Source organism: Mandrillus leucophaeus, unplaced genomic scaffold, assembly GCF_000951045.1.
Source record: "Mandrillus leucophaeus isolate KB7577 unplaced genomic scaffold, Mleu.le_1.0 Scaffold167, whole genome shotgun sequence".
Taxonomy (NCBI): Eukaryota; Metazoa; Chordata; class Mammalia; order Primates; family Cercopithecidae; genus Mandrillus; species Mandrillus leucophaeus.
Genome location: NW_012101665.1, coordinates 1026811 through 1042073, shown reverse-complemented (window position 1 = coordinate 1042073; position 15263 = coordinate 1026811). Strand labels below are relative to the sequence as shown.

The 15263-nt window shown below is 42.7% G+C and overlaps 2 protein-coding genes across 4 annotated transcripts in view; one reads left to right on the top strand and one right to left on the bottom strand.

Moving 5' to 3' along the window:
• The window catches only part of CSPP1 (centrosome and spindle pole associated protein 1), a 136596-nt gene extending 131969 nt beyond the window's left edge, over window positions 1–4627 (bottom strand). Inside the window, exon 1 of one of the 2 annotated variants that reach the window (XM_011976490.1) lies at window positions 4503–4627. The gene's annotated coding sequence lies outside the window, so the exon portion shown is untranslated. The remainder of the gene's footprint in view (window positions 1–4502) is intronic. The other variant, XM_011976489.1, reaches the window with a different exon arrangement.
• A 2124-nt stretch (window positions 4628–6751) lies between these two features.
• The window catches only part of COPS5 (COP9 signalosome subunit 5), a 25410-nt gene continuing 16898 nt past the window's right edge, over window positions 6752–15263 (top strand). Inside the window, exons 1-3 of one of the 2 annotated variants that reach the window (XM_011976486.1) lie at window positions 6752–6976; window positions 7058–7228; window positions 9642–10157. In XM_011976486.1, the coding sequence (XP_011831876.1) occupies window positions 7086–7228; window positions 9642–10157 (659 nt within the window). In that variant the 5' untranslated portion in view covers window positions 6752–6976; window positions 7058–7085. Of the gene's footprint in view, window positions 7229–9641; window positions 10158–15263 lie in introns of both variants that reach the window. The other variant, XM_011976485.1, reaches the window with a different exon arrangement.

The window sequence follows — 15263 nt, the reverse complement described above, 5'->3', positions numbered from 1 at the left end:
TGTTAGCCAGGATGGTCTCGATCTCCTGACCTCGTGATCCGCCCGTCTCGGCCTCCCAAAGTGCTGGGATTACAGGCTTGAGCCACCGCGCCCGGCCCTCAAGTATGTTCCTTAACTGCTCTATGCCTAATCTATAAAACGGAAATATCATTTATTCTAGTATATAATGAAGAAAAAGCAAAATAATGCATATAAAAAGTATGACAGAGAACCTAACACTTGGAAATCAACAGATCAGGCCAGGCGTGGTGGCCCATGCCTGTGATCCCAGCACTTTGGGAGGCCAAGGGGAATGGATCACCCGAGGTCAGGAGTTTGAGACCAGTCTGGTTAACACAGCAAAACTCATCTCCACTAAAAATACAAAAATTAGCCAGGCATGGTGGCACACCTCTGTAGTCCCAGCTAATCAGGAGGCTGAGGCAGGAGAATGGCTTGAAACAAGGAAGCAGACGTTGTAATGAGCCCAGATCACGCCACTGTACTACAGCCTGGATGACAGAGCAATACTCAGTGTCAAAAAAAAAAAAAGATCAATTCTTTTATTGTTTATTGTTGTATCTTTATAGTCTTTGCATATATGAAGATTTACCTCTTAAAAACAGAGCCTGTGGCCGGGCGCAGTGGCTCACACCTGTAATCCCAGCGCTTTGGGAGGCTGAGGCTGTCGGATCACGAGGTCAGGAGATCAAGACCATCCCGGCTAACACGGTGAAACCCCATCTCTACTAAAAATACAAAAAAATTAGCCAGGCTTGGTGGCAGACACCTGTAGTCCCAACTACTCAGGAGGCTGAGGCAGGAGAATGGAGTGAACCCGAGAGGCAGAGCTTGCAGTGAGCCGAGATCGTGCCACTGCACTCTAGCCTAGGTGACAGAGCGAGACTCTGTCTCAAAAAACAAAACAAACAAAAAAACAGAGCCTGCAAACATAAAGTATGCTGAGATTTAAATCATCAATAATTGATACTTGGTTATCATAATCTATACCAACTTCTCTAAATCTTAACCTTTGGCTCGTTATGCTTATCATATAGATATAAGCAGACCAGAGCATACCCGTTCTGCTAAGTCTAGTCAAATCCAATAAACAGAACCCAGTAAGAACTGAGTTTGCCCAATTCCTTCTCCCAAATTCATCAGTCACAAAAAGATGGGAAAATGTTGCTCCTATCCTTTTCCCTCTCAAGGACTGGAGTACAAATTTCCTTCCCACTATGGGAGCATGAGAAACGGAAAATGACTCCCCTCCTAAAGCAAGACATTGTGCTAGAGGCTGGCGTGATCAAAAATATAAAATGTGGCCGGGGCATGGTGGCTCATGCCTGTAATCCCAGCACTTTGGGAGGTCAAGACAAGCAGATGGCTTGAGGTCAAGAGTTTGAGACCAGGCCGGCCAACATGACAAAACCTCATCTTTACTAAAAATATAAAAAATTAGCTGGGCGTAGCAGGAGGCTGAACCATTGCTTGAAAACGGGAAGCAGAGGTTGCAGTGAGCCAAGATCACATCACTGAACTCCAGCATGGGTGACAGAGTGAGACTCTGTCTCAAAAAACAAAAAACAAACAAAAAAAACCAATGTGTATATATGTATATATGTATGTGTGTATGTATATATGTATATATGTGTATATAAGTATATATGTGTATATAAGTATACATGTATATGTATATATATGTATATATATGTATATATATAAACATGATTCTTGTCCTCAAATTTGGACAAGATAATGCCCCCTGCCACAGTGGCTGACAGGGGTTTAGGAGCTAAATGTGAGATATCCATAATGGATGCACTGGAGATATGAAGAAAACAATCTAAAAATGTCTAGAACTCAGAATAGAACCCAGGCTGGAAATAAAGATCTAGCAGTATATAAAATAATCATTAAGGCTGTGGGAGAAGTTTTGTCTGGAAAAAGAGACCCTAGAGTAGGGGAACAGGACCTAGGTGTCAAAGTGTGATAACATGTGGGGTAGGGGGAGGGGCCAGTGAAAGAGCTTTAGAAGAGAGGGAGGGACAAAGTGTGATAACATGTGGGGTAGGGGGAGGGGCCAGTGAAAGAGCTTTAGAAGAGAGGGAGGGACAAAGTGTGATAACATGTGGGGTAGGGGGAGGGGCCAGTGAAAGAGCTTTAGAAGAGAGGGAGGGACAAAGTGACCAGGACAATGTTTCTCACTTCTCATCCATCCAGAGATCTGTCTACCGAATGAAAGGTTCTCCATCTTTCTCCTGGCAGATGGCATCCACATGAGCAACTTCCTCCCATGGGTACACCCAAATTTTGACAAATTTCCCTAATATTGCTAACATGTAAATACTGTTGCTGGGGGAAAGAGGGAGGCTGGGAGACAGGATACAAAGAGAGAGTGAATAAATATATAAAACCATGTTGAAGTCTTTCAGCAGCTACTAATAATACACCCTTAATGGTGATAAAGGGCAATAACATAAATTAGCCTTAGGGTTATGCTAAATTGCTGAAACACTTGCTCAAACATCCTTGCCTGCCACTCAGAAAAGTACATCAGAACCTAAATCAGAATGATGTTAAAAGGATAATCTGGGGCTGGGCGCGGTGGCTCAAGCCTGTAATCCCAGCACTTTGGGAGGCCCAGACGAGCGGATCACGAGGTCAGGAGATCGAGACCATCCTGGCTAACACGGTGAAACCCCGTCTCTACTAAAAATACGAAAAATGAGCCGGGCGAGGTGGTGGATGCCTGTAGTCCCAGCTACTCGGGAGGCTGAGGCAGGAGAATGGCGTAAACCCAGGAGGCGGAGCTTGCAGTGAGCTGAGATCCGGCCACTGCACTCCAGCCTGGGCGACAGAGCGAGACTCCGTCTCAAAAAAAAAAAAAAAAAAAAAAAAGATAATCTGAAATCTGCTCAAATGTGTAACAGTTAAATAATATTTGTCTGAAAGCTTCATTTGAGAAAAACTGTACCGAAAGTGGCCTGTTTCAATTTACTCTGTCTAAACGCACCCACTGCCTCCCAGAAGGCTATCTGGCAGAAGACCCAAACGTGGCCTGGCATGTAGCTCAGGGCCGTAATCCCAGCATTTTTGGGAAGCCTAGGCAAAGGCTTCTGACTTGAGGTCAGAAGTTCGAGACCAGCCTGGCCAACAAGGTGAAACTCCTTCTCTACTAAAAGTACAAAAATTAGCAGGGCGTGGTGGCATGCACTTGTAGTTCCAGCTACTCAGGAGGCTGAGGCAGGAGAACTGCTTGAACCTGGAAGGGGGAGGTTGCAGTGAGTCCAGATGGTGCACTGCACTCCAGCCTATACAACAGAGCGAGACCCTGTCTCCAAAAACAAAACAAACAAACAAACAAAAAATTGATCCTTGTGGAGCATTTCAGTAGATACTTAATCACCAAAAAGCTAGCGACTTCCTAGGGAGAAGAATGATACGGAGAAAATACCTCAGTAGCTTCCATGGAGCTTGTTAACATGACAAGTCATTCTTTCACACAGAACAGAGCCTAAATAACTTGTAAAAGGCCTAAATTAGCATTTTACAAATTCCTATTGGTTACTTTTAGGCCCCTGCATTTTCCATGGTGTTTGGAAACCAGGTGGTGGTTTACTTCAGAATTTAGTCTTCCCCGAAATCCTAGTTAAGCGTCTTAATCCTACAATCTTGAGAGCTAGCCTCTCTCAAAAGATGAGTTCCATTAATAACATGTACTGACAACTGGATTCAAGTCCCACGTAAGATTCCTAAAATCAAGGCAGTTAGAAACAAGAGGTTCAAGCTCAAGCAATCGGGCAATCACGGGGGGAAATACGGTAACAACAATACCGAGCTACAGTGAAGATTAAGTAAGTTTTACTAGCAAAGCAGTGCGCACAAGCGCTCCCACGTTAACAATAACAAGCACCGAGGGGCTAGAAAGGCGCCTGGGGAGGCTTGACAGAGCAGGGGAGGCCTCACAGTTGGGTAGAGGAGGCGCGTGGGAACCAAGGCACTGCTCGCCCTCAGGCCCTGGAGGTGACTGACTAGGAAGCGTCAGTGCGTCGTCAGGCAACCAGCTAACAACAACACCGCGGGCGGCAGCGACCACGGTGGCCCAGGAATCCGGACCGTGTAACCAGGGCACCTCCCCGAACCCGGCAGCTGCAAGACCCCTGCTCACAGGAACTCCCGCCCCCAACCCTCATAACTCAGTCAATGGTGCCTGCCTCTCGGCCGCGAGACCCCAACTCTCCACACCCGTAACTCGGGCACCTCCCCCACCGCGCCCAACCGCCACGATGCCCCCTGCCGACAAGAAACCACCCCCCTCTTCCACCCCCAGACTCCAAAGCCTGTAACTCCGGCACGTCGGCGGCCTAGTTGCCTCGAGACCTACGCCCCGAGGGAGCCCCTGCCCCTACCCCCGCTCCGGGGCCGCGAATGCCGCCCCAGGACTCTCCACTCTCAACCCACACCACACCGCACGACACCCCGCAGCTCACGCTCCCCATCCGCGGCTGGCTGACTCTTACTCAGGGGAGCGGGCTCCCTGAGACCGGGAGACGAACAGTGCTCTACAGGATCGTCGCGAACCGAAAAGCTGGCAGCCGCCACCTGGCGCGGGAACAGCGTGAAAAACCTCCGGGCCTGGGCTCCGCCCCTCAGGCCCAGCCCTCCGCCCGCCCTTCGCCCACCGCCGGGTGCGGCCCCGCCCCCACTGCAGGCGGCCGCGCGGCAAGACATCGCCCCCTGCTGTCCCGGAGGCCGCATAGCTGCCCGCTGCTCTCTCGGTTCGCCAGCACCCTGGCAGGGGACTTGGACAACCCGTTCTCCCGCTGTGCCCAGGGGCTATTAAACCGTGGGGGCCACTTCGCAGGCTAAATCTACTTCAGCCTCTCCAACCTCCCATGCACCAGCCAGCTTGGGAACAGTGCCAGAGCCTGGAAAGAAAAATGGGGAGGTAGTGAGAGGAAAAATGTTGGCATACCTCTCAGGGCGTTACTCCTAGCCCAGGAGTGTCGTCAACGTTGGGTCCTGGGCTTTCCTTATCATTTTCAACATGTTATTCAGTTCACCCCAATACAATAGCATATGGCCATATGCTACTACTAGAAAAGAGACCTCTAGTTTCCCAGGAGAGTGGAACTAAGGGTAGGTATTAATGTACTATTTTACCCTAAATTTCTTTGTAAGATGGTTTTAAAGCAAATTTTCTTCAACTGAAAGTGCCAAAACAGCAAGCTGTGGTGAGGATTCGATAATTCCAATGTTTTTGTCTTAACTGATTATTACAACGCATTGTAACAGTTACAGAAGCACCTACAGAGACTTAAGAGACATCATGGAAGGAATGGTCATTGGAGTGTCAAGAAAGAGTTCGTGGTCGATCTCACTGGACTGTATTTTTAAAGATTAATATGAGTTCCCAGGCAGAAAATGTAGGAAAGAGCATTTCAAGCAATGCTGACCACATATGCAAAGCCGAAGGAAATATATTTGCATTGCTAGAACGAAAAGTTTCAGGGGGGACTAAAGAGAGATGAAGCTGGAAGAGGTGCGTAGGGGCCAGGTTGTTAACAGCTGTGGTGCTATCTTTTCTTTTTTCTTTTTCTTTTCTTTTCTTTTTTTTTTTTTTTTTTTTTTTGAGACTGGCTCTGTCTCACAGGCTGGAGTGGCGCGATCTAGGATCACTGCAACTTCCGCCTCCTGGGTTCAAACGATTCTCCTGCCTCAGCCTCCTGAGTAGCTGGGTCTACAGGCGCACACCATCATGACTGGCTAATTTTTTGGTATTTTTTTAGAGACTTCACCATGTTGGCCAGGCTGGTCTCGAACTCTCGATCTCAAGTGATCCGCCCGCCTCGGCTGCCCAAAGTGCTGGGATTACAGGCGTGAGCCACCGCGCCTGGCCTGTGATGCTATCTTTTCAGGAAAGGAAAAAAAAAAAAAAAAAAAATCTTGAACACCTATGCTAGGTGCTAGGAGATAAAACAAGGAACGCAGACCTGCTCCCTGTGTCTTGAAACTTAAAATCTTGCATGGATGGAGGAATGAGATGGAGAAAAAAGAAAACCTAAAACACGTAAACTAATTTAAAAAATAATTAAAACATTGTATTAACTGTAGGAAGAAAACAAACCAGCTGCCGAGATTAATTACGCTTTGGGAACAAATGCGGTTCACAGGAGTACCAAAGATTTAACTGTAACCTATTATAAGAACTGAGTACTGGACATTTTCAGAACAGTAATGGCACATAATTCACAGCAGTGCCAAAGATTTAACTGTAACCTATTATAAGAACGGAGTACTGGACATTTTCAGATCAGTAATGGCACATTATGCATATGTAGATGTTAATTTTTACCGACACCCAAAAAGGTATGACAATAGCAATCAAGGAGTACCCACTGCCTCCTGGCATCGATAGAAAAAGCCCATCTGCAAGTTAAGTGCCAAGCCACCACGAGCCCGTTAGCTTTTACGCATGTGCAGTGAGTCATCTTGAAGTAAAGTGGAATGCCATGTTTATCTTCCTCTCAACCAGCTTCCAGAACGACTTTTAGCTCAGTTGTACAACAGACGGCCTTACCCTTTAGTCTTTCAACAAACTTATCTCATTTAAGGTACCTATACCCACACAAAAACACTTTCTGCCCTCCACATCTCACCGTTAAGGCTCCAACTACCTTTAATATGGCGGAGGCCGAGCCTGCGCAGTACAAGCAGAGAAGGCAATTAACAGTTTCTGGAATAACGTTACATGCCCTTCTTCCGGTATGGAAGACTATACCATTCCCATACCCTATAATTTTGTTTGTTCTATTTCACACATACAATTTTCCGAGAAAGATGTTCTAATTTAAGTCACAAGAAGATTCGTCTCTCCCTATTACTGTAACTGCTGCTTATATCGTCATGTCCCGGAAAGGTCCCTGTCTTCCCTGAATGGTCTCTACCAAGTTCACCTCCGGTTCTAGGTGTCATGGCTGCCCCGAGAGTCTAGGTAAGAGTTTGTTCCCGTGGTGCGGAGGGTCAAGGCCCACACCCGGAGACCTAGCGAGGTAAAGTTGCGTCTTGGTTGTAGAGACGACAACTTCTCCGCTTTCTCTGCAATGGCGGCGTCCGGGAGCGGTATGGCTCAGAAAACCTGGGAATTGGCCAACAATATGCAGGAAGCTCAGAGTATCGATGAAATCTACAAATACGACAAGAAACAGCAGCAAGAAATCCTGGCGGCGAAGCCCTGGACTAAGGAGTGAGGAGGTCCCTGGCGAGACGCAGGGGAGGGAAGGGTTGGCGGGAGTTTAAGAGACCCAGAGGGAGAGGGAGGTGAAAGGGGTGAAGAGCTTTCACCGACGGGGAGGGGGACAGAATATGCGCCTTGGATCTGCAAGTAGAGCCTAAGCCCTCCGCTGGGGCTTTGACTCCCCTTTCTGTCGCTTTAATCCATTTACCCCCGGATGATGTAAGGGGAGAACAACAAGCGGTGATTTAAGTTGTCACTTCTGAATATCCGTATTGTCATATATGCCGCACACCCTGCCTTGAACCCAGTGTCGACATGCACCTTATTTGGGTCTTCAGCTATTCCCTTACTGGGGACCGCAGCTGTTTTCAGAAATCGAGTCAGCAGCTCAAGGTCTCAAAAATAGCTATGAGCTATTTTCTTTTATTTTCTTTTTTAACTAGAGGTGGGTCCTCGCTATGTCGCTCAGGCTGATCTCGAGCTCCTGCCTTCAAGCGATCCTCCCACCTTGGCCTTCCAAAATGCTGGAATTACAGGCGTGAGGCCTGGGTCTGTAATAGTTTTTTGATTGCTGATAATTATTTCGGAGGCACACGGAGGCTCTACCTGGTCTCTACAATGTTACTCCATCAGTTTCCATAAGCCAGAAATTTTAAAAATCGAGCTTAAGACTTTTTGCCCTTCAACAATACCCATTTTTCCCTGGGAGTGGTGACAAGTCGAGGGATCTTTACCCATAATATTTATGTTTTCCTGAGAGCATCTCCTGAGAGATTTCCTGCTCTCAGGAAAAGATAATTATTACGGGCTATGTTTGAGAGAGAGTAAAAGGAGCACAAAAGCTAATGGTTAGATAGAAATGAGAGCTGTAGTCAACAAGAGGACATACTTCTACTGCCTCACAGTTTTTTTTACAAAGCTAGCCTTGTCTCTCAGTATTCAGATTCCACAATGGTGAATTGTGGAAGCATCTAGCTAGAGATTTCCACGTCATTTAATCTTTATGACAACCCAGTACAGTATATCCATCCTTTTTTTACAAATTAAAAAACAAGCAAATACATTATGTAATTTATGATCACACTGAGATAAGTGAACTCTTAGCTGAGCAATAGTCAGACCTAAGATCAAACTTCACAGCTGTCACTAACTGATAAGTCTGACCTTAGGAAATTTACTTATCCATCTTCATTTGTCATAGTATGGAAATAAGACCTACCTATTGGTATTGTCATAGAGATTAGGTGAGATAATGTATAAAAAGAGTCGTCTAGAATATATGTAATAGGAGCACAGTAACTTGTCTTTCTTCTTTTCTCCAGTAAAGGGAGAAGCCAAGATTTCGATTCATGTCTTGATTTCCAACATGAGGTCTACACATTTTTCAGCTTTTGGTTGAAATCTGGCAAAGCTTAGGAATTAAATTTGGATTCTTTCTGTGGGCAGACATCTAAAAAGGCTTTGTAGAGATGTTGACTGACTGCTCTGTAAGGCTGCTTAAGTTGCTTGGTTGTCTGCCTGTTTCTGTAGCAGGTTGTGCATTTTAGGTTTGCGTACTCTTAAATATTTGGAAACTGTCGGCCTGCTTCACTGTCTAATTGTGGCTCTAATTATATTCATCCTAGCTGTCTTGGGCTGCACTAATGAGACCAAAATGTAATTTTATTCAAGAGTTTAATTCACTGATGACCAACTCTGAAATAATGATCATAGAAGACTAGGATATTATGGCTACTTTTTAATTTGAGGCTGATATAACAGGGAAGCCCACCCTTCAACACTCTGTTCTTTGAGAGTAGGGTTAAGAGACAGGTTAATAATGCTGATAACAGCTAGCACTTATTAGGGTTCTAGTATGTGTAAGGTGCTAAGCTAAGCACTTTATATACATTATTTCATTTACTTTATCCTAATAACAATTATGACTATCCCTATTTACAGAAAAGGAAACCTAGGCATAGACATTACATGGTTGTCCCAATATCACAGCTAGGGAATGGCAATGTCAAGATTCAAACCTTAGCAGATGAATGTCAGAACCCACATTCTTAACCATTAGGCCAGAGGTTAGGCCTCAGAACAGTTAGGCACAACCATCCAAGCAGTCAGAATCCAAGATTGGGTGATTCCAGATTAATGGAGAAAAAGTCTATTGAACTGGTCATGTTACTCCCTTATTTAGCATATTAAAAAACTACTTCAGACTTTTCCCCTCCCCCAAGGGGGATACATTGCAGGACTATAACATACTTATTGTTTCCAGCCTGCAAAAACTGTCCTTTTCTACTTTTTCTCCCCATAGTCTACACTCCCCTTCCATCACTGTAAATTCCTTCAATACTTACTCTTTATCTTCATAAAAACTTTTCTGAAATTTTACTTTATATAAGAAATTTAATTACATTGTGCTTTTGTTTTGGGGTCACCATTACTTTAAGTACTGCAAAATCTCGGCATTGGCTCTACTGAAGATGGTGATGCATGCCAGATCAGGAGGCAACTTAGAAGTGATGGGTCTGATGCTAGGAAAGGTGGATGGTGAAACCATGATCATTATGGACAGCTTTGCTTTGCCTGTGGAGGGCACTGAAACTCGAGTAAATGCTCAGGCTGCTGCATATGAATACATGGCTGCATACATAGAAAATGCCAAACAGGTTGGCCACCTTGAAAATGCAATCGGGTGGTATCATAGCCATCCTGGCTATGGCTGCTGGCTTTCTGGGATTGATGTTAGTACTCAGATGCTCAATCAGCAGTTCCAGGAACCATTTGTAGCAGTGGTGATTGATCCAACAAGAACAATATCTGCAGGGAAAGTGAATCTTGGCGCCTTTAGGACATACCCAAAGGGCTACAAACCTCCTGATGAAGGACCTTCTGAGTACCAGACTATCCCACTTAATAAAATAGAAGATTTTGGTGTACACTGCAAACAGTAAGTAATTTAAAAAGATATCTGGGCCAGGCATGGTGACTCACACCTATAATCCCAGCACTTTGGGAAGCCAAAGTGAGAGAATTGCTTGAGGACAGGAATTCAACACTAGCCTGGGCAACATAGTGAGACCCCATCTCTACAAAACATGTTATAAAAGTTAGCCAGATGAGGTGGCACAGTCCTATAGTCCCAGCACTCAGGAGGCTGAAAGAAACCATAGATATCAACCAGTCCAAGGCCCTTTTTTACAGATGAGAAAAAAGGCACAAAATACATTTCATGATAGCTTTTACAATAACAGTATATGAATTTAGGTGAATGTTTGCATTTTTAAATTTTTTTCTTTTGCATTTTTTATTAATGTTTCAAACTAGCATGTCATTTGCCTTTTACACAACCTAAACATTTTTTCAATGTACAAGATACTTGGCCTATATGAAATTATGACAAGATAAAGATGGGTTCAGGGCCAGCTGACACTAGCATGTCTACAGCCCTCAAAATATATAATTTCTACTGAACAAAGGTTCTTTCTAATCTTTGAAAGATTTGAAAGATTAAAGAAGCCATATTAAAAAGTTAAAGTTATAAAGTATAAGAATTCTTACTAAAAACCACTGTATTACATACCTTCGCCCACAACCCACAAGACATAGTCTTGCTCTGTTGCCCAGGCTAGAGTGCAGTGGCGTGATCTTGGCTCACTGCAACCTCCACCTCCTGGGCTCAAGCAATTCTCCCTCCTCAGCCTCCTGAGTAGCTGGGACTACAGGCGTGCACCAGTAGGCCTGGATAATTTTTGTATTCTTAGTAGAGATGGATTTTGCCGTGTTGGCCTGACTGGTCTCAAACTCCTGACTTCAAGTGATCTGCCCACCTTGGCCTACCAAAGTGCTGGGATTACAGACATGAGCCACCATGCCCTTCCATAATTTTTGTATTTTTAGTAGAGACAGGTTTTCTCTGTGTTGGCCAGGACAGGAGTGTTGGCCACTCCTGTCCTCAAGTGATCCACCCACCTCAGCCTCCCAAAGTGCTGGGATTACAGGCATGAGCCACTGCACCCGGTCTATGGCATGGATTTTATTTTTTTTTAAATAAACTCTCACACTTATTACCAGATATGTGTTTAAAATAAAAAATTTGGAAACAATCTAACTCAGTTCCTGAGTATAAAACTGGCTAAATAAATTATGGTATATCCCATCAGTGGACTGCCAGGCAGCCTTTAAAAGAAAAAAAGAAAAAAAAGTAACCATCATGTATATTGATGACTTATGTGAAGCAAACTCCAAAGCAGTTTATTGAGTGAAAAAGCAAAGTGTGAAACATTATTATTGTTACGTGGTATGCTACTGTGTGTGTTTTTATCAATCTATATATATGCAAAGAATATGTATTCTGTATACAAAGAATATCTCTAAGGGTAAGCAATTGCCTATAGATTTCACATTTGGGCTGATAAAACTGGGTAATTGAGGAGAAAGAGATGGGAAGGAGACTGGTTACCTTTATTGTACTGGTACCTTGTAAATTAATTAAAGAGTAATCTTAAACTTTTTTGCCCCTTCATTTGTTAGGTTGGCCGCCTTGAAAATGCAATCGGGTGGTATCATAGCCATCCTGGCTATGGCTGCTGGCTTTCTGGGATTGATGTTAGTACTCAGATGCTCAATCAGCAGTTCCAGGAACCATTTGTAGCAGTGGTGATTGATCCAACAAGAACAATATCTGCAGGGAAAGTGAATCTTGGCGCCTTTAGGACATACCCAAAGGTAACTTTTTTTTTTTTTTTTTTTAAGAGATAGATAGAGTCTCACTGTGTTACCTAGGCTGGAGTACAGTGGCTATTCACAGGCATGATCATAGTGTACTACAGCCTTCATCTCCTAGGCTCAAGCCAACTCAGCCTCCCAAGTAGCTGGGACTGTAGGAATGCTTAGTAATTTTTACAATTATAAGTCCTTACATGTTTTAAATTCCAAATATTTGACTTATTATTAAAGACATTAGCAATATCTCTTTTTGTTAAAACAATTTAATAATATTTACAAAATAGTAAACTACCACAAGCTGTCCCTAGTAAAGGGTAATACATTTATGTTATATATTGTTAATTTTACTGGGAAAGCAGTCTTTAATAACTATCTGTGTGCCTGTGGCATTCTGACAGGTACTAGAGAAAAAACGAGCTAAATCTATAGGTCTGTTTCCTTCCCTGGCAGGAGCCTGCAATCTAAAATAGTTAATTAGAACAAAAGTACATCACCTAAGGAGAAGAAAAATAAATCTGTAAGCAAAATCCAGCCTATAGCCACCAAACAGGGTAGGGGGAAAGTAGAAACAGTATTTTTTTTTTATTAGAATGCTCATGTTAAGTATTTGCCTCCCAAAATTAATAATCCTATAATTAGAAAGCTGCATAGAAAACATGATGTTTTTCTCGTTTATATATATGTTTTTTTAATCTTCTGTTTGCCTCATTTTTGTTTAGGGCTACAAACCTCCTGATGAAGGACCTTCTGAGTACCAGACTATCCCACTTAATAAAATAGAAGATTTTGGTGTACACTGCAAACAGTAAGTAATTTAAAAAGATATCTGGGCCAGGCATGGTGACTCACACCTATAATCCCAGCACTTTGGGAAGCCAAAGTGAGAGAATTGCTTGAGGACAGGAATTCAACACTAGCCTGGGCAACATAGTGAGACCCCATCTCTACAAAACATGTTATAAAAGTTAGCCAGATGAGGTGGCACAGTCCTATAGTCCCAGCACTCAGGAGGCTGAAAGAAACCATAGATATCAACCAGTCCAAGGCCCTTTTTTACAGATGAGAAAAAAGGCACAAAATACATTTCATGATAGCTTTTACAATAACAGTATATGAATTTAGGTGAATGTTTGCATTTTTAAATTTTTTTCTTTTGCATTTTTTATTAATGTTTCAAACTAGCATGTCATTTGCCTTTTACACAACCTAAACATTTTTTCAATGTACAAGATACTTGGCCTATATGAAATTATGACAAGATAAAGATGGGTTCAGGGCCAGCTGACACTAGCATGTCTACAGCCCTCAAAATATATAATTTCTACTGAACAAAGGTTCTTTCTAATCTTTGAAAGATTTGAAAGATTAAAGAAGCCATATTAAAAAGTTAAAGTTATAAAGTATAAGAATTCTTACTAAAAACCACTGTATTACATACCTTCGCCCACAACCCACAAGACATAGTCTTGCTCTGTTGCCCAGGCTGGAGTGCAGTAGCATGATCTTGGCTTACTGCAACCTCCACCACCTGGGTCCAAGCAATTCTCTTGCCTCAACATCCCAAGTAGCTGGGATTACAGGCGCATGCCACCACACCCAGCTAATTTTTGTATTTTTAGTAGAAACGGGGTTTCACCATGTCGGCCAGGCTGGTCTCAAACTCCTTACCTCGTGATCCACCTGCCTTGGCCTCCCAAAGTGCTGGGATTACAGGTGTGAGCCATCATGCCCAGCCTACATACTTTTTTTAATGGTGAATTTTATGATGTATGAATTATATCTTAAATTTTTTTAATGTTAAAGAAGTCGATGGGGACAGTTTTATCTACCTTCTAAAAATATCTCACCGCCTCTCTTACTATCATTTTCACCCAAGCCACTGCCATCTGGAGCCTCAATCAAGCACTTGCTTTCTGGCGAGTCTTTCTACTTGTGCCCTTCACTTCTTAAAGCTCTGTTTTCAGCCTTTCTACTTGTGCCCTTCACTTCTTAAAGCTCTGTTTTCAGCCAGACTGATTCTGTTAAGATCTGTAAGTCAGATCATACTCTTCCTTTTCAGAATGACTTCCCATCTCACCAAGAACAAGATCCTTAGTCCTTATCACAGACTACACAACTCTATCACTGAACTTTTGCTGGTCTGCAATCCAGCCATATTGACTTCCTTATGGTTTGTCAAATGTGCCAGCAGGCTCATGGCTCAGGGCACTGGCACTTGCTGTTCCCTCTGCCTAGAACACTCTTATTTCTATGTGGCTCACTTAACTACTTTAAGCATTGAGTATCTGTTTACAGGGTCATCCTAATAGAAAATGTTCATTAGTTCATTAGGCATGATCATGATGTACTATTTTATCTATGTAAAATAACACCTTCTGTTTCCTCTTTCCCCGCTTTTTCTTCTTAGCACTTGTAACCATCTGATATGTTTTGACATATTTTTTTCTGACCCCTTTAGAATGTGAACACAAATTTACTGCTGTATCCTTGGATTTGAAACAGGGCATACCACATAGAAGAGTGGGCACCAAAAAAAATTACTGCTTATAAATGATTATCTAGTGCCCCCTTTTCTCTGTACCACTTATCCCAACTTCAAAGAATACTTTGGCTACCAATGTGCTACTACTGCTCTTATTTTTCTGTTTAGAGGTTCTTAGAAAATTCTAGAATTTCTAAAATTGAATTTTTAAATATATGTGGTTTTCAATAATCTCTGACATATTTCTGTAAATACAATTCTCTTCCTTTGTTTTTTGGTTTCTGTTTTTTTATTTGAGATGGAGTCTCACTAGGTTGCCCAGGGACTACAGGCACACCACCGTGCCCGGTTATAGAAAAAATACATATTCAGATAGAGGTTTAGTGTTAATTATTTAATTTGCCCTATTAAAAGGAATTTAAATAATTCCTGTTTGAGAGACTTGCTCCTAAGCCTGGAAACACCTTTGCTGTGATACTTTAATCTTCAGAGGAACTCTCAATTTTTTTTATTTATATTGAGTTGCAGTGGTATCAAAGGTTTATACTTTGAAACAAAAAAGATTGAGATACTTTATGTTTTCTGTATTCAAACAGATCTAATTTCCCTGTTTGTCTATTTCATTAGTTTATCCTTCTGTCTTCTTTAAATAACTTTTTTTTAAAAGATCTTGTTGCATACCAAGCCTTAAATAACTTTCTTTTGTCTAATACCTTACCTTGCCACTCTGAAATATGAGCCTCCCAAAGAGGGATAGCTACTTTGCTGGCAGCCTACATTGCTAAAGATTAGAATTTTGAACCTAGAATTGCTAGAATATTCAAAAATGATCTTTTTTTTTTTTTT